This window comes from Coturnix japonica, chromosome Z, assembly GCF_001577835.2.
Source record: "Coturnix japonica isolate 7356 chromosome Z, Coturnix japonica 2.1, whole genome shotgun sequence".
Taxonomy (NCBI): Eukaryota; Metazoa; Chordata; class Aves; order Galliformes; family Phasianidae; genus Coturnix; species Coturnix japonica.
Window position 1 is genome coordinate 53,084,634 of NC_029547.1, and position 19,896 is coordinate 53,104,529.

The 19,896-nt window shown below is 37.7% G+C and overlaps 1 protein-coding gene across 2 annotated transcripts in view; it reads right to left on the reverse strand.

The window, feature by feature from the left end:
• The window catches only part of ADGRV1 (adhesion G protein-coupled receptor V1), a 248,806-nt gene that overhangs the window by 56,005 nt on the left and 172,905 nt on the right, over positions 1–19,896 (reverse strand). For both annotated transcript variants that reach the window (XM_032441289.1, XM_032441288.1), the window contains 2 exons: positions 18,054–18,170; positions 9,322–9,500 (listed from right to left, as the gene is read on the reverse strand). In XM_032441289.1, the coding sequence (XP_032297180.1) occupies positions 9,322–9,500; positions 18,054–18,170 (296 nt within the window). The remainder of the gene's footprint in view (positions 1–9,321; positions 9,501–18,053; positions 18,171–19,896) is intronic.

The following is a 19,896-nucleotide window of genomic DNA, read 5'->3' on the forward strand; positions in this document are numbered from 1 at the left end:
TACACTGTTAATTTCTTACACAACCTGAAAGAAAGGACCAAGCTTTTAAAAGCTGTCAGTGGCAGTGATACAAATCTTCGTCCTACGATCACTCTGTCTTACACTGTCATCGCAAATGCAAATGCAGACTTCAAATAAGTTTTGCTCAGGTACAAAAGTGCCCTCCAGTTAAGCTGTGTGAAGATTCAAGCCCCAAGGACATATATGGGTGAAGCTTTCACCTGTAACAACCTCTCCTTGCAACCTTCTAAGCAATGTTGATTTCTCAGATTCTTACAAATGGTGAAAAATTTACCATCAAGAAGTAACATTTTTCTCAATTCACTTTTTAAAAATTTCATGAGTCAGAATTTTCCTTGTATTGCAAAGCTTTAGAATCAGAATGCAGGAATTTATGCACTAACATTTGCTTAGCATTAACAGTAAATATTTCCCAAGATATAAAAAGCACTAAGCCCTTTGTTCTCCCCTTCCTCAGCCCATCCCTGTGAGGGATAAATAAAAGGTAATGAAAGCCATTACATTTTACAGTGAATATTTGTCTAGTAATATGTATATATGGTACTGTCCCTACTGTAGTGCAACCTAGACATAACAAGAAGTAACTCATGTTCATCTGAAATATTTCTTATTCAGTATGAAAGAGCTCAGTATGCAGTGAATGATGAGAACACGGTCAGTGACAAATTACATGTTTTTCAACCCACTGCTTCAACAAGAAGCTCCTGCAGCATTTGTTTCTAAATCTAGATGTCTAATAATTCTGAACTGAACACTAGAAACAACAGTTTGCAGAAGATCCCACCAAGACGCTTTTCCAGTGAGCAGAGGAGAAAGGAAATGGAAACAGAAGTAGCTGGGATAACAGGACGCAGAACCCAACGAAAAAGGAACATGCAGGAGGCATTTCCATATCTGTACAGAATATGAAACAATGAACCGGCACCAGGTGCTAGGGATACACATCCATTCATCATGAAAACCTCTGACACATTTCTGACAGTCCAGCTAAAACTGCTGAGTTCTTTTCATGGATGTTGGCTTATTCTTGCCTTCCTGCCTGTAAAAAATCTGTTTCAAACACTCTGTTCTGAAGAACCAAGACTAAATTCAACACTTCTGAAGTAATATAGGGAGAGAGACAAAGGAAACTTAATCCAAATACCTGCCCAGGAATTAGCTCACTCAAACAAGATGCCTCTTATTGGGAGCAGCACCAGTACTTGTGATTAAGCAAGCGGAACTGCATGACAGAGAACAGCCAAGGAGCATTGTCCAGGTGTTGTGCCAGCAATGAAAGAGCCATGCATTGTGGAAATACTCATAGAAAGTTCCATTATTTTGTCTGTCAGGGTTAAACATTTGTGTAACAGCATGGCCCATGCTTAGAGAGAAAGCATGACTGCATTTGTGGCCAATTATGTTCTACAGGGTCCCCATTTTAAGTGAAAGCAGTAATTAGAAATTCTGGGAGCTGCAGCCCTTGGGAAACAAACAAACAAAAACAAGTAAAAGGGAGTAGTGGCTGGAAAGGTGATTCTGGGAGATTTTACCCTGGCAAAAGCATAAAAATAAATGATACTCACTGAGTAAGTAAGTACCTTACATAAACCATCAAGATTATATTTAGTCTTACTACTTTGTTTAAGTTAAGGCCTGTTTCCTATCCTTCCACCTATCCTAGTTAGTGACTTAAAACTTATTTAACAAATCTTGGATGGGCCTTACCACCCAAGCTTCCAGCCTCAGCAATATTTTTAAGTAAATATTTCTCACTGCTTACAACTGTTATGCATTTTGCATAACACTACATATACGAGTACGGAATAATCATTTTGCTAATTTCAAGCTTTCCCCTTCTTTGTTACACTCACAAATGATTTGAACTGTGGTGGCTTGCTAGTGTTTGTGCTCCACCACAAGAGTATCTTTGGAAGTATATGTGACTTTTGTGCACAGTCCAGTGCTTCATAAACCACTAATTAAAGCATTATCTAAGAGCGTTAGTTGTCTCCAGACTTCTGTTTTATCAGTAGTTTGGGCTAGATCCCAAGAGCAGATGACTCACTCAAAGAAACTGATTATTCAGAGAGCTTGTTTTGTTTGAAATTCAGGTCTGACTCTCTCACAAAGGTCATGAAGTGCCCTTGACTCACTGCTGCTTGAGGAAGCATATGCCTGGTACTGTAACTCATTTTCAGTGAAGTTTTTTCCTGACAAAATTGGCCATGGCTCTTAGATACTAATATGTGCCCTGTGCCGTGCCCAAGTATAAGAACTTGATTCAGAGAAACAGCAGTGTGAGTAACAAGAGGGATTATAACTCTTAGTCACAAAAAAAAAGTTCATCATTTCCAGTTTTCTGTAGTCTTTTGTTCCTGCCCTACGTGTGGCTGCAGAGCCCCAGATTTAATGACATTGCTGGAAAAATGTCTGTCTCATCCTGTTTTGCACATAACACAGCAGTAGTTATTATTAATTTTTCTTTCTTTCTTTTTGTTTTCCTTTTTTTTTTTTTTCCTTTCTTTCCTGAAAATGAATGCTTCTGTACACTTTCTTCAATATTTCTCGTAACCATGGCAGATGATACAAAGAAGATATCTTTGCAAGAAATGTAGCTTAACCTTTTTATGCTACTAGATCACAGAATCACAGAATGGCCTGGGTTGGAAGGGACCTCAAGGATCATGAATCTCCAATCCCCCTGCCACAGGCAGGGCCACCAACCTCCCCATTTAATACTCGACCAGGCTGCCCAGGGGTTCATCCAACCTGGCCTTAAATACCTCCAGGGATGGGACAATGGTGTTACTGTCACTAGATGTTACCATTCACTATCACAGATATGAAATCAAGTTACTTCTACAATTCTAAAGCACCGTACATGATACATGTGGTTCCTCAGTACTCAGTCTGTTTGCCACAGGAAAGAGGAAAATGTATTTATCAGAGGGGACCTCCTGGCATAGAGGGGACCATTTCATGCCTTGAGCATAAAGGTCACACTAGAAAAGAGATGTTTCCAGAAGCTGGTGAGACTGAAGGATATGAAACAAAATAGTTTGTTTTAGTTCAAAAAGCTAGACTAAAACTTATCTAAAACTGTGCTTTGAAACCATCTCAAACAGTTTTTTTGCAAGGACACAGTGGGCAGGGAAATATTTGTTTATAAACTTTTATATCTGTATTCTATCATGTATTATCATTTCCCTTTTTCTCCATTTCAAAGCTTAGTTGTTTTCATTCTTGCTCTTGAGAAAAATAAAATAGGCCTTAGGTCTGTTTTGGGGAGTTCAGTTTCAATCAGAAGGTCTTGTGGGATTCAAACCTTAAAGTGGCAACACATTTATGCACAAAAGTACTTCTTATATGTATGAAAAAACATACCTTAATATAATGGCAGATAAGATTTTTCAAATCACCGAAGTGCATCAAAAGCTTAAATTCCACTTCCTTGTGATTCTGGCCAATTTTACAGTGGTACATTTACTTCTTTTTCTGGAATACTATGCCTCTGGACAGTCTCTTGAGTAGAGGCCCAATGAATGTGGCATAATTAACCTTCAAACTCAGATTTGTGAACAAAAACTGATATAGTTAGTTAAATAAATCTGGCCTTTAATCTCAGAAACAGATGAGTTAGGGCAGAACCCTGCAATTGTTGATTTCAAGACTTTACATAGTCTTGAAATCTGTACTCCTATGCAAGCGTAAACAATTAAATTTTCAGGGTTACATGAGAGATAAGAAAGTGACATTTTTTGTCAAGGATGCCCAGAAAGTCCTTTTGCTTGCTTCTTTGTTTTTTAAAATTTAAGAGTTATAAAGCACCATGAACCCAAACTCAGCTTCCTGCATAAAAAAATGTCTGAACTGTTACATGTCCATGACAAGAGCGTGTCCAGCAGGTCAAAGGAGGTGATCCTCCCCCTCTACTCTGCCCTGGTGAGGCCTCATCTGGAATACTGTGTCCAGTTCTGGGCTCCCCAGTACAAAAAAGACAGGGATCTCTTGGAAAGAGTCCAGCAGAGGGCCACAAAGATGGTGAAGGGCCTGGAGCATCTCCCCTATGAACAGAGACTTAGGGAACTGTGTCTGTTTAGCCTTGAGAAAAGAAGGCTGAGAGGGGATTTGATCCAGGTTTATAAATACCTGAGGTGTGGGAGCCATAGTGGTGAGTCTGGTCTCTTTTCAGTAGTGCGTGGGGATAGGACTAGGGGTAATGGGATGAAAGTACAGCATAGGAAGTTCTGCACGACTGTGCGGAAGAACTTCTTTACAGTGAGGGTGACGGAGCACTGGAACAGGCTGCCCAGGGAGGTGGTGGAGTCTCCTTCTCTGGTTATATTCAAGACCTGCCTGGACGCCTACCTGTGTGACGTGGTGTAGGGAGCCTGCTTTGGCAGGGGGGTTGGACTCGATGATCTCTAGAGGTCCCTTCCAACCCCTACAATTCTGTGATTCTGTGATGTCTCAAGTTATTCAACAGTTTCAGGTTTTTCAACTGTACTAACTATAATGGCTTTGAGAACTATCTGCAGCTTGTAAATCCCCCATAAGGCAATCTGAGGTACATACTAAGCGGATAAGACTAACATTTCTCTTCACAGTAACCACCAGGAAATGGGATAAAGTCAGGACCCCTGGTTTGGGTAATACTTCAGATCTCCTCACTATACATTCTGTCTCTCTTTGCAAACGTGTTTCAATTTGCCTTCATATGTTTTTCACCATACCAGGTGAACTGCATTTGTATTTCATGAGAGCTGTTACAAACAAACTTCACAGCTTAAACAAATCGTTAAAATTAAGTTAATGTTGAGAAACATAGCTAATTTTAGAAATGAGGGCATGATAGGCTAGTGATATATTCAAGGACAATAACAAGTATTGAGTTTTCTGAAATTTGAGAACCACATAAAGCTTAGGGATTTGACTTTCAGCTGAACTCTTGTCTTTTTTCTGAATGCATCTGGATATGGAGAAAAGTGAACTCAATCAGGGATGGAGGTGTGGATCTAATAAACATGTACATATGGATCCCTATGGGAAAATAGGTACAGGAGGAGCAGGTGGACCTCAAATTGGCTTTGAAGTTGATCCTAGTTTTAATTCATAGTGCCAAACTACAGGCAGAAGAGGAGTTTACTCATATTTTCTCCCATAGTAAGTGAGACCACTAGTACTGTCTGTGTACACATATTTCAGAGAAGGTAGGTGTCTGACAGGTGAAATGGCATAAAGCAACAAAATATTTCATTATTTAATCTGCTCCTGATGCTTTATTTAATAGCAAATAACATATTTTTGCTGCTTCAAGTTTTCATTACTCCAACTTCTCAAAAGGAGAGGGGTGATAAAGGTGTGAGAGGGTATTAAAAAACTCCTGCGTGGAAATACAGATCCTGGGTTTTGCCAGATTATTTGGGTCTTGGCTTCTATCCTTGTATTACAACACAAAATTGCAGTGAATTTCAGTGTAATAAGTGGCAAAAAGGAATACTTTCTAAAAACTGTGTGTACCTAACTGGTAGGATTTATGTACGTAGACAATATTTTAGACAGAGATTGCAGAAAGTTCAAGCACGGACTGAAAAAATTATCTGTACAACATAAGTACTCAGAAATACAGAAGGGTGACATGCTTTTTTTAGGAGTGATATTAAACCGCCTAGTTCAGAGCTTAATTCAAAATTCAGTTACTAGACAGCTGAAAAGATCTGACACCTTTCTCAGTAATCTGCACCTTATCACAAAAAACATTAATGACTCAGCCATCAGAGCAATTTTAAGCAAGTATGAGCTTATTATTATGAGTAGACACCAAAGTAGACAACATACTTGAAATTTTAGATTAGAGAATTCATTTACAGACATTGACAAACCTTGTTGTATGAGAACTTACAGAAGTCTAAAACAGAGCAGATGGTAAATGTGTTTGAGGGCTCATTCATTTCTCTTGCACTGGAAAACAAGTAGGTTGCAGAGAACATCCTTGCTTTGAAGTTTCATGGCATGATTGAGCAAATAGGTGTTACATGCAGAAGTTATGCAGAGGAAGCAGTTACAGTTACAGACACCTCAATCTGCAACAGCTTGTCATTCTTTTTAAAAGTTATGAGAATTAACACATGATTTTAAGAAGGTATTGAATCTTACTAACTTCTATGGAAAACTATTGCATCAAAATTTCATACAACCTCCTTAGTTTCCTTCATAGATATCCAGCTAGACTGCCCCTTATTCAAACCCACTGAAGGCAATTGCCCGTCTCTCTCCAGAGTGGTCTTATTTCATTTCATTTATGCTATCATTCCTTTCATCAACCTTTTTTTTTTTTTTTTTTCTGTTTTGTTTTGTTCTGTTCTATTCAAACAACCTTTTGCTTATCCATATTTTCACAACAAATTCTTAACTATTTTTCTGACTTTTTTTTTAAGGAATTCTATTGTTAATTCTCCAGTCCCATCCCTGTGACCTGGCACTGCTCAGCTTTGGTAGGTCTCTGACCACAAACCTCTTCTTAGTGCCCTGGGGTAGGGAAGAACTGCTGGACAGCTATCTTCAACTGCCTGCACAGGAGTGGGAAAAAGGTGAGTCTGGGCAAGAGAGTGAGTTCTGGGCACCAGGAGTTGAGCAGAGAAGGTCTTGGAGTCCACAGTATTGTTTTGCTCTGCAAACTCCACTCTAAAACTGTTCAAATGCCAGTGAACTGGTAGCTGCTGAGCAACAGGAAATTAGCACAGGGGAAAAAAAAAAAAGAGCCCTTTCTTGGCAGTTAATACATCACTGAACTGTGATCCAAAAACATCATGCTACTTGGTGGTATCATGGTATGGAAAACTTTCCCTTCATCATAACAAGTTTTCATAATGCCAAACAGTGCAGTGTTCATACCATACATAAATGCAGTCAGTTATGAGGGATATTATATAATCACAAGAAAGACAGAAGATATTATGATGGATAATAACCATCTGTATACTAAAACTATCACCATGATGGTCTGTTAGGTTTATTCTGTTACATGCTCTGGTAGTTATAAAATTCTGTACAAAATATATTTGTATATATCTAAAGTTATCATAATGAACGGAAGACCATTTCCTAACAGCTGTTTTGGAACATAAAATCTAATAGAACCCAAACCTTTTTATTACATACAAACATAAGATTTATCAGCATAAGTTTCAGCTTTTAATTTCAGCTATTAATTGTGCCTATGACACGCAGGTCAGGAAGAAAACAGTCATCCAGACACCACAGCAATGCAAAAATGGCTCTCCTGAGAGATCAATTATATAGGCTAGAGATATGATAGCAGGCTGTACTGATTTTTTTTTTTTTTTTTTAATTTTAACCTGTCTTCCACCCCTTACATGAAATGAGCTTCTTAGTAGTAAACCATTGTTTTCACACTATACCACTATACCTGATGCTGATTCTGAAGTTATTTTGCAATGACCTTGACTGTGGAAATCTGTGTGTTACTTTTTCCACTACCACATCTGATTCCGAGAAAAGAAACTAAGTGATGCAGTTCAATCCTCTTTCCTAGATCCTGGCTTTGAAAGTCCTCTTTGTATAATTATGAGGAACTTTTTGATTACTCTCTAAGCTAGGATTCAGCACGAGTGCTATTTATTAAAATCCTTGCAGTTTTCTCCTTACAGTGCTCATCCTTACTGAGCTGGACTGAGTTGCGGACTCACTAAGCTTAGGATGATTTCTGGCATTTGGCCACTTTAATAAGATGCTGGAAAAGTTATATATTTAGTTTGGGCTAGTGATCTGGAATTACTAATTTTCCACTACCTGATAATTTTGTCAAAACTTAGGGATTTTTTTAATAGACATCAAAAACAAAAAAAGCAGCTGTAAAATCATATTTCACCACATAATGATACTGTCTGTCTGACTGCAATCAAAAGACTTGATTAAACACACTTCTTGTGTTTTCCAAGTACAGAGGAGCATTCTACTGGGAAGAAAAGTTTAATACTATTGTTTGCCATGTTTGGAGAAGAAACATCTGCATGTATGGCATTGTACAGAGCTGATGTAGCACTCAGTCAAGTTGCATTAATATCATAAATGGTCTGCCAGTTTGGACCTCCCAGTTGAGAACTGGTATATTTTATGGTGGTGGTAAACCTGGGCTTCCAGTACTCAGTGTAGCTCACTGAGATATAAATGAGCTTATCCCTGCAAGATAAAACACTTGTACAAGTACATATGTACATGCAGAAGACAATCACATACATATGCACATACATATATTCACAGACACAGATAATGAATTCCAGTATCTACTTTTCAAGTAATTTCCCTTCTGTGGCAAATAAAACAAAATAGTTTCAGTTGCACTGAATTTCACTGGGTTAAAATGGTATGATGTACACTGTATCTTACACCTTCGTGGAAGACGGATGAATGCTCTCCTGTTTTAAGTCTTCTCTGCAAGCACTTTCATAAGAAGTTTTTGTATAGCAATTTGTACATCCTTATATTAAATAGAGGTTGTATGTTTAATTTTTGCTGTATGAGGACAGCTATTATCATAGATTAACTGTGACAGAAAAGATGTCAGAGTCAAAGAGGCAGAAAGGATAACAAAAATATTTATCTATCTATTTTTCTACTTAAATTTCTGAAGTCATGCACAGGTGTATTATTATTTTTAAAAGTAGCACAGTTTTCTGAGATTACATATAACTTTGAAAGGGCTCAGTTAATTGCTGGCATTATAGCAGTGTTCAAACTAAGAACAGTTTGGAATGCAGTGTGTTCAATATTCCAAAAGAAACAGTAAAGAAAGTATGTTTGACATGTTAATGTAGTAACATCGATTATCAGAAAATATTATTAATAACCGAAGAAAGGAGGTTTGAAAGTTTCTTTATGTGTCTTTGATATATATATTTTTTAATTTATTAATAAATAATATAATTAAATGGAAAAAACACATATTGTTCAGCTCATTTCTGCAGTAGTGGCCATTTCTGTCCTTCATGTTGAATCTGCACAATCTCAGAAAAGAATAAATAATTTACCCACAAGACAGACATGCCAGAGTTGGCTTCACCAGTGCTCAAACCACGATGGAACTGTGGAGAAAGTGGAGTAAACAAAGCCCAATCGTACAGAATGTGCAGCACTGTGTATAGATGATATGCTTGCTTCGTCTCTATTAGCCAAGGAAATCCCCTGCCCATTACTGCACTTGGCCATATGCACATCCCCTTGTCTGCAGGCAAGTAAATTAAAAATAAAACATAGAAGCACAATTGCTAGCTGAGGGATATTTGAAGAGAAACTTACAGATCACTGTAGACCAGGCCATAAATCTGTGCTGTGCTGTGATGATAGATGCCTCTCAGGATAATTAAAAGCAGGATGACAATAAAAGCTGGAAGCCCCCAGCTCAAAAGGAAGTAAAGTAGATAGCGCCGCTCTGTGTGTTCATCATTCATCACCAGTACATACCAGAAATTAACAGCCTGAAGAATAATGCAGAATATTAATGAATATATTTAGTGGATGTTTAGCTATCACCCCCAGAAAAACAAATTACTCCAAATATAATAATACACTATAAGCTCTACTGTGTGTGTAAATATAAACATTTTTCAGTACAAATAGTTTGTTCTGGTTTTCTTCTCCTAAGTAATTGAAAGAGAATGGTTATAAAAGTGAATTATGTAATTTTTAGATTTGCAATCAGACTACTGAAGACAAGAAGACACTCTGTTTAGTAGAAAACATTATTTATGCAGTGCAAAGGATACTTTTTTCTTGGATTTCCACACTCTCATACCAAAGACTGTCACATAATATTGCTAATTCTGATCTGTATTAAAGGTTTTAAAGAAATTGTTCAGCTGTATTTATCTTGCTGAAAATGCACCTTTAACTTTTCAACATGGTATGAATGGCTCAGTGTGGTGGTATGAATGTAAGAATATAATTACAAGCAAAAGTTTAACTTAACAGCATATAACAGCACACATTCACATCAGAGGCCCTTAGAGTCATTATCCAAGGTCTTTGTGCATGTGATATCTTGTTGATACTTTCTTGTTATCTTCTTAGTTTGTCTACCAAAAATATTTGATCTGTTAGCTAAATAAATTGTGTCTGCCAAAGTGGTATGACTCTTTTACAGAATCACAGAATCACAGAATGACCCGAGTTGGAAGGGACCTCAAGTATCATGTAATTCCAACCGCCCTGCCTAGCAGGGCCACCAAACATACACCTTTACTAGATCAGGTTGCCCAGGGCCCTGTCCAACCTGGTCCTGAACACCTCCAAGGACGGGGCATCCACAACCTCCCTGGGCAGCCTGTTCCAGGACCTAACCACTCTTCTAGTAAAGAACTTTCCCCTAACATCCAACCTAAATCTTCCCTCCTTCAACTTAAAACCATTTCCCCATGTCCTGCTATTGTCAGCCCTTTCAAAGAGTTTACTCCCCTCCTGGGTGTAAGTTCCCTTCAGGTATTGAAAGGCTGCAATGAGGTCACCCCGCAACCTTCTCTTCTCCAGGCTGAACAAGCCCAACTCCCTCAGCCTGTCCTCGTAGGGGAGGTGCTCCAGCCCCCTGATCATCTTCATGGCCCTCCTCTAGACCCTTTCCAAAATCTCAAGGTCTTTTTTGTACTGAGGGCTCCACACCTGGACACAGTACTCCAGATGGGGCCTCACAAGAGCAGAGTAGAGAGGGACGATCACCTCCCTATCCCTGCTGACCACCCCTCTCCTGATGGAGCCCAGGATCCCATTTGCTTTCTGGGCTGCCAGAGCGCACTGCTGGTTCATGTTGAGTCTTTCATCCATCAGGACCCCCAGGTCCTTCTCTGCTGAGCTGCTCTAAAGGACCACTCCTCCCAGCCTGTACAGGTGCCTGCGGTTCTTCCAGCCCAAGTGCAAAACCTTGCACTTTGCTGTGTTGAACCTCATTAGGTTCACCCGAGCCCAGCTTTCCGGCCTGTCAAAGTCCTTCTGAATGGCATCCTTTCCTTCCACAGTATCGACTGCACCACTCAGCTTGGTGACGTCAGCAAACTTGCTGAGGGTGCACTCAGTTCCCTCATCGATGTCATTAATAAAGATGTTAAAGAGCACCGGTCCCAAGACAGACCCTTGAGGGACACCACTCATAACCGGCCTCCACCTGGACATAGAGCCATTGACCACCACCCTCTGTCTGCGGCCTTTCAACCAATTGCTTATCCATTGAGTTGTCCACCCATCAAACCCACTTCCCTCCAATTTGGAGATGAGGATGTGGTGGGGGACCATGTCAAAGGCCTTGCTCAGGTCCAGGTAAATGCCATTGGTTGCCTACCCTTCGTCCACCAATGCCATCACTCCATCATAGAAGGCCACAAGATTAGTTAAGCATGACCTTCCCCTGGTGAAGCCATGCTGGCTGTCTCGGATCACATGCTCATTCTTTATGTGATCGAGCATGTTGTCCAGGAGGATCTGTTCCATAATCTTCCCAGGCACGGAGGTAAGACTCACCGGCCTGTAGTTCCCTGGGTCCTCCCTGCTCCCCTTCTTGTATATGGGAGTGACATGGCCCTTTCTCCAATTGTCCTGGACCTCACCTGACAGCCACGACTTCTCAAATATGATGGAGAGTGGCTTGGCAACCACCCCAGCCAGCTCCTTTAGGACCCTGGGATGCACGCCATCTAGCCCCATCGACTTGTACCTTGTGTACTTGTGTCTAAGGAGGCACTCTCAGACTTGCTCTACCCTTACGGTGGTGAGGGATTTACCTCCTTAGTCCCCACATAGAGGTTTGGGGATGCAGGGCTTAGGGATGTGAAAAAGACTAGAATCCTGGCCACCAGTGAAGACCGAGGTGTTTCATTCTACTTTTGAGAAAGACTATTGTGGGAGTTTCATTAGAGGAATCTTACAAGTTTTAATTACTTTTGATAACTTTTTCTGACTTCCTACCTGCTCTCTACCTGGAAGTAACTCCTGGTGTCTAAAGGAATAGCCCACTTAGCTTTGTTGCTGCTTTATACTTGGACAGGAAATACTTAACCCATCTGTACAGAGTACTGAACCGAGGAAGAAAACTCTTCTTGAGCAATAATAGAAATTTGGAGGTTGTATGAAGGGAATAGAATGATAAAAAGAAATGGCTATATATGGAGTGCTGCTTCCAGTTCTGGGCACCTCAGAGCAAGAGAGACCTGGATATAATGGAATAAACCCAACAGAGGACCAAGAAGTTGATCAGGGACCTGTAGTACTTCTCCTGTGAGGAAGAGCCTTATAGCTGAGATAAGTAAAGGATTATTTTTGACTTTTTCTATCTAGAGGATATCTGCTTCAACCTTTACATTCTCTTTACAATCAAAGGATAAGAGACAGACATCTTCAGGCACACAGTGATCCTTACCCAATCATATTCATACCTTTCTACTCAATACAGAGGTATTTCACATAATAATGTTGATTTATATTCTTAACTTGCAGCTGTCTATTGCGAGGATGTGTGAAATCTATATTCAGTGACAAGAAAATTGCAAAGTGATTATCTGTGAAATTTTGTGGATTCCCCTCAGCCAACAGGTAGTGTATGGAGACTGAATTTTTACAAATACTAAATTACTGGTTTGTGGATCGTTTAAGTAAATCTCAGAAGTTATATTTTAATATGTTTTAATTCCTGTGATTTAGATAGCATCAATATAAAATACTTTCATGAGTCATAAACAACATTATATTTGCTAACAACATGCTTTCAAAAAAAAAAAAACATAAGTTCAGCAAACATTTTCGAATACTCCCTTAGAGAATGACATTTTATGTCTGGTGCAGGCAATTATATTAAATATACAGCCATTATTATGAAACTTATTTTTTTCTTCGATGATTGGTGTTATGTGAGCAAAGGCAAATTGGTTATCCTTGAAAGAATATCGGAAAATCCTATTATACACTCAGAATTTTCCTATATAACTTAAAAAAAAAAATTGGAAAAACCATTAATTCCATTATTGGACTTTCACAAGAAGAAAATGCCTAACAGATGAAAATTTGGGAAAAATATCCACAGTTGGTGAAAATATTTTTCCCACTTATTAGTTGTACTCTTAAAATTTTCTCTCCTTTTCATGGGATTGAGAACTGATTCAGTATTTTATTAGACATCTTCTTACAATGTACATTCTTTCTTCTCAAAGGAAATGGTTAAGTGAATGTCAGCTGTGCAGTGAAACATGGAAAAAAAAATGAGGAAACGTGCTTCTATAGTCCTGACTAGGCCACACTTCACTCTGGGCATTTCCAGGTAGCAAATCCTTGAACTTGTTTATGCAGTTATGCTCAGGGATTGTTAGTTCTACTGTTTCTGACTATCCAGAGAAAATTAGTCTCAACCATGCAACAGGGATTTCTTTCCAAGAAACTGTACTTCATGTCCTTGTTCTGTGTTTATTTAGTCATATTTACCTATCACCTTATCTCATCTGTCATAAAAGAAGACTTTAACATCAGTACATCTGTAAAGATGTAAGGGAGTGTGGTTACTTCACCATTTCCTGTGCAGGGAACCTTCTGTCTTCATAATTATATGTTTTCTTTAACCCCTTCAGAAATTAAATCGGTGAAATGCAAATATTTGTACTAATTTTAAGAACTCCTTTCCTGTTACCATGCTGCAACAATAGCCAGTCCTAGAGAAGAATAAAATGTACAGCACATTTCTCAGCTGCTCAAGTGGAAGAACAAGTGCACAAGTATCTATTGTTCTGAGGTAGAAAACAAAACACCTACAAAGACTAATAACGCTCCAGTGAGACTATGTGAAGTTTAGTAAAGCTTCTTTGCTTTTTTAATGAGGCAATCAATTACCTGCCAGAGGATGGAACACTTTTAATTTCTTTATCAATTCATCTGTTTTAAGCAATATTTGTGGATTTCAGGTAAACACCAGCTGAAAAATACTTTAAGGGAACTATTTCCTAGACCGATGGAAAATATTTTCCTCTATTTGTTTTATGAATGGCTGCAATACATTTATTAAGCAAATAGTTAAAGTTGCCATTAAATCCACAAAGAAGGATCCACATGTGCCATTCATGACCATTCATTCTGGTTTTCTTATAGAACTGCTGCTCTCTCTGCTGACTTACTCCAGTCTAGCAATGGATCAAAACAGGACAAAAGTCTTCTTTTTAACCTAATTTTTCTCCATTTCAGAATTAGTAGTCGAAGACTATACAAGTTTCATTTTCTCCTCAAAAGACAGTTTATTTCCATTCTGGCAATTTAGCTATTTTTCTAACAACTTAGGACATGCTAAAAGAAGAGACTTATGTTTCTTGAGTAATGGTTATCACATGAAGATTTACAGAATACAGAGGTATCCCTGGTGTGTGCTCATGATAAAAGCACAGAGTGCACTTAAAAATATAGACTTATGCACACCTTTATATGGGACATGTGTAAGAATGCTCAATTTCAGCATGAGTATGAAGCAGATATTTCAGATATTTCAGCCTCATCCTTTACACATTGGGTAATGACATTAAATTTCTTCAATCTACAGAAATCCACTCATAAAAGCCAACGTGACAATACAATACAAAGGAAACCGTCAGATAAGCTTGTGGAAAGGATGATTTGATGTGCCCTTTGTTCTGCTTCTGCTGACAGTCCTTTCCTTCTGTCTCTGTGGTCCTTCCCATTCCTGCATTTCTGTCAGCATGTAGATAGTGTAAATACTGATATTGAAGGCAAGCTTACAAAAAGCTAAACATGGAAAAAGAACTATAGTACTGTGCTATGTGTTTTGTTATTGCAATCATTACTAAAATATATAAAATCTAAGTTTGAAGTACTATAATAGTAATATGCAGGAATTACACAGATTAGAACAAAAAGGGCAAGGATGTTGTCCTAGAATCTAGCAATTGAGTATATTTGATCTGGACTACAAAAATGCATGTACATAAGCTGGATCAACTATTTCATCTGGGTTTTCCTATAGACATTACATTAGCTTCCTGGAAGTACTGCTTAGTCACCTTTTGATACTTACATATATAAATATATTAATTTATGCACATCTCATTTCCTAACATTATTATTGTGAGCATGCTGCTCACAATTGACTGTAACACTGACCTACTTCTGTGTGCATTGATCCAGAATGGCACTAGCAGATATGTTTACAGTGATCAGGAGTATGCACTGATGTATACAGCCTCACAGACTGCAATGAGTGCATGAGCAACACAGAATCTGTTCACATATTTTTTTACTGTTTCCCAGACATAGGTATGTAAGTCCCATATATTATTAATTCTGCTGCCTTCCAAATCATGTAACGTGTGTTAGGTATGCAATGCTAAGAAAAACAAACATTTGCATCCCAGGCATTAAAGCTGCCATTTATAAAGCTGCAATGTCCAGATTTTCCAAATTAGTTTGGTTTGCTCCTGTATCCACAGATTTTGCTAATAGTGGTGTGGGGTCCAATTAAGCATGCAAATAATCCTGTTACTCCTTAGGGCTCTGGCACTGTTTCCTCACTGCTTTGGGTGGAAATACTACGGAAGAATGGATAACAGTGATGGCAGAGTGAGATTCTTAATGATATGGATTGCATTGTAACTGAGAAAGGTGCTGTAATTCAAAGGAAATTCCTCCCTCCAGTTTTGTAGAAGAGGACTGACCTGTGTATGTACACATCCCTGTAGCTGAGGCACTATTTATCTAGTGTAAAACAAAGTGAAGATGAAATATGCAATTATTAGAAGGATATACAAGATTCAACTCTGTATCCAAAGTAAGTTATTGAATCCTAATTTTTCCCTTAGTTCAGCTGAGGATTTCACTCCACAAAAATAAACAAACAAACAAACAAATAAATAAATATCTGTTCACCTGAGTCTGTTGACCAGGCATGAACTGTGGTAAGCAAAGAGATGGAAGAGGAAAAACTGGAGCTGTTCCTTCTCCAAGAAATATATGATCATTTTTATAACCTCCAACAGCAGAAACAGAGTCCAGAAAAATTAAGACCAGATAGAAAGTTAATTCATTTAGTTCTGCCATGAGAGAGAGAGAAATTCAAGACCTATTCTCCATCAAGAGTAGTAGATTGTCTCTGAGAGTTGGGTTCATCTACATTTCAGACAGTTTCTTTCCTTTTGAGTGTTTCAAACTTCAGGAATGATTCACAGCTGAAGACCTGCACCCAGAAAAGTGGATATTCCCCTTCAATCCAAGTTTTACTCCTGGCTACTCCTCTCAGCTCATCACTGAACAGGCTATAAAGGGTACTGTCACTCTGAAACTTCATTGTCACCTCAAATTTCAGTGTAAAGTCTTCATGACTAATAGCAATAAGAAGGCCTGCCAAACAAAACGGCACGTATAAATTCTCAACTTGACCAAAGTTTGCTCCAACAAAAAATAACATCAGGTTTCAACTACAGCTGTAAAAATGACCAAATATTAACAACCATCCAAATTTTTTTGTCATTATTAACAATTAATGTTTACAGAAGTAAAAATTTAAAAAGGGAATAATTTGCAACTTAATACAGTCTGAATGTGAGATATCCCAATAAACTGTTAATCTGAAATTATTAATTTCTTTGTAGAAAATAGGAAACATTCAAGAAAACTGAAGTGATTGACAAATGAAGCAACTGAGCAGCTGTGAGAAAGAAAAAAGGTCTACAGGTAGCAAAGTAAATTAGGTAAGTCAGCCTAAGATAAAGTCATAAGCCAACCTAGATACAGGAGATGAAAAAGAATTTCAGTATTGATAGAGTGAGTAGAAATAAACAGCTTCCAGAGATAATGTTTATTTTGGCTAATTGTATATACTCAGGAAAACGAAACACCAAATAAATAAAAGAATATCAAGCATCACTATTGACTGAGCAGTCTAGATCTCTGTACAGTATGAAAAAAATGAAGGACAGTGCTGCATTTTTAGGAATGGTTGCAAAAGTAATGTAATTGACTGACATTATGCTTCCAACTATATCGCAATGTATACACCACATTAAACTGGACCTAAAACACCCATTCACCTCTTCCATTAAGGCTGTGCATGGTTTTAGACTAATTTGTTTATCTCCTTCAAAAACACTGTCTGTGAGGATCAACAGCACACAGGAGCTATTAGACAAGCTCTTCTGGTTTTCAGTGCATGCAGCCTGACAGCAATCTCAGGAAAATGTCAGATACCACATTAATATCACTAGAAGAAAAAGTTGCATTTAGATATGCTCTTAATTTACAATTCCTTTCTTTGTCTGACCACTTGCTTATTGGATAATTGGTGTGGTAGTGTATGTAGCTGCATGTATAAAGCTATGGAGAAATCCTGTCAAAGTAAAAGAAATATAAATGGGATAATTCGTTCAGTATTGCTAAATATGCACTTCTAAAAGAAGGTATGAGAATATATTTTCCAAACAACCTCACAGATTTCTATTTAGACTAAAATAAAACTGCTGCTTCTCTATTACATATTTTACTGTTTACGGTCACAGAAGTTCAGTTTGTTTTTACATCATGTATAGTAGTATATTACATAAAAATTCTGACGCTATGAATGAATATGGTCTTTATTGCAATGCAAACTTATGATGGCATACTTGCTGTATTTCACAAATCTAATTACTAAAATGCTAGTGACTTCAAAAAAGACAATGTAGTTTAACTTCAAGACACTATCTCAAAAGACCAATTACATGCTTAGAAACTTAGTACTTCAGTGTTTTTACTCAATAATGTCTATAGGACAAAGTGAGATATGGAAACTCTTATGCAGTTCTAATAGATACTAGAGGAAAAATTCTTTTTAGTGTTTGAATATTTACCACTAGACCTCTGACACTCTAGAATTAATAAAAAAATAATGTTTCTGTAGTAGCACTAGATTACCAACATATGAGCGCTTACACACACACAAAATAAACACAACCAACATAAATACAGTCTCAGTATCAGTTATTTTAAAGAGGCTTTGGAAAGGGGTGGAAAACAACTATGAGACTAACCTGAATAAGCATCCAGCTGAACTGGCAGAGATAAAGGTAATGTGTTACAGATGCAAGTGCAGAGCAGCTTTCCTCTGAGAGATGCTGGCTTAGGTAAGCAGAGGCCAAAAATGAAATCTGTAGGGAAAATAGAAATAGTTATTGAAGTCAAATTTAATGATTTAAAATAGTAATGATGGGGGTTGCTAGGAAAGGTGAGAAGCAATTTCAAAGTAACACGCTAAATTACAGTTCAAGAGACTGAGAGATACTTTGGAAATTCACATTTACTATTCATTCAAAAGAAATGATCTTTAGCAGTGTCAGCCACGAAACTAGCTTTACAGTTCTTTCAGACAATCTAGTATCCATTACATCCATATCTGAAAATTATGGAGAAATTTAATTTTTATTCTTGAATATTGTTCCCCAGACTACTTACCACAGAATATTAGCTATCAACTTTCAAATTGAGGGTAGGGGTTTTCCTCCATAAAATTAGAAACTATCTTCTGACTTCTGTAAACCCAGAAATTTTATTGGTGGTAAGAATAATAATTTATCGGTGTCATAATTTTTTTTTTTTCCTGTGGTTTTGGTGGGTTTTTATTATTTTATTATTACTTGTCATCTATTAGAATGCTGATTGTTGGCAGAACACAAGAGCTTCAATCTCCTCCAATTCACACCTTTACAGGTCTGATTCTTCCTACACTGTGCAACTGTTAAAAGATAAGGCCCAGAGATTTTTCAGAGTCTGAATCCGGAATGTGTAAGAGCTATTCAAGCTGTAATTTTCAGACATGGTTCATTTCTAGTCTGTCCAGTAAAAAGGAACACACCAATATATGGGCAGCTGTCTCACTGGAAGCTTTTATAGTGCATTTTTTCTACCTCATCAACACATTCTGTGCAATCTCAGAAGATCATATGTGAAACTTTTAGAACTTCTATTAGCTCCCCTACTGATCTCTTAAGATGAAAAAAGAAAAAAGAAAAAAAAAAGAAAGGAAAGGAAAGGAAAGGAAAGGAAAGGAAAGGAAAGGAAAGGAAAGGAAAGGAAAAGAAAGGAAAGCAAAGGTAAGTATGAAAGGAAAGGAAAGTATAAATGAAAGGAAAGAAACGGAAGAAAGAAAGGAAAAGAAAGACGAATAGAAAAAAAATGAAAAGAAAAGAAAAGAATAAGAATATGAAAAGAAAAGAAGTTGTTAAAAGAATTACTTGATAAAAGAAAGATAAAAGAAAATGTATATGAAAGTAAAAGGAAATTATGAAGATTAATGAACTTTAAGTGAAAGAAGAATAGTATGAAAGAAAAGGAAAAACGACACCTGATCAAGTAGAAGCTGCTAAGAACGTCCAAGTTATTTCCTGGACTTCCAATGCAGATGACAGTTTATATCCCAAACAAATAATATGGTAACACTAGGATCAAAAGAAGGAGTGAGATGTCACTTTTACTTGCTGGCCTAACCTACAGGACAACGGTATTATAACAACTACAAGAAGGTGATAATAAATTTATTTCTACTATGACCACAAGCCAAATGTATAAGGATAATATAGTTGGCTGAGGAATGAAAGCCATGGCCAAATCCATTGGTGATACACAGAGTAGCAGGTAGACCTCCCCACCCACCAATGCTTACACATCAGAATAACACCATCCTGCAGCCAATTATCTTACGCAAACTGTCCTTCTAGCGATTCATTTCCATTGTCTCCTTTTTAACACACGGAAATAAATTCAATCAAGCAGACTTCATTAAAGGATCTACAATCGGTTATGTCACCATTGAAAGAAAAGTTGCTTTGGCCTACTGAATGCTTGCAATTAAGTAGGTGATATTTATTTCCATATCTG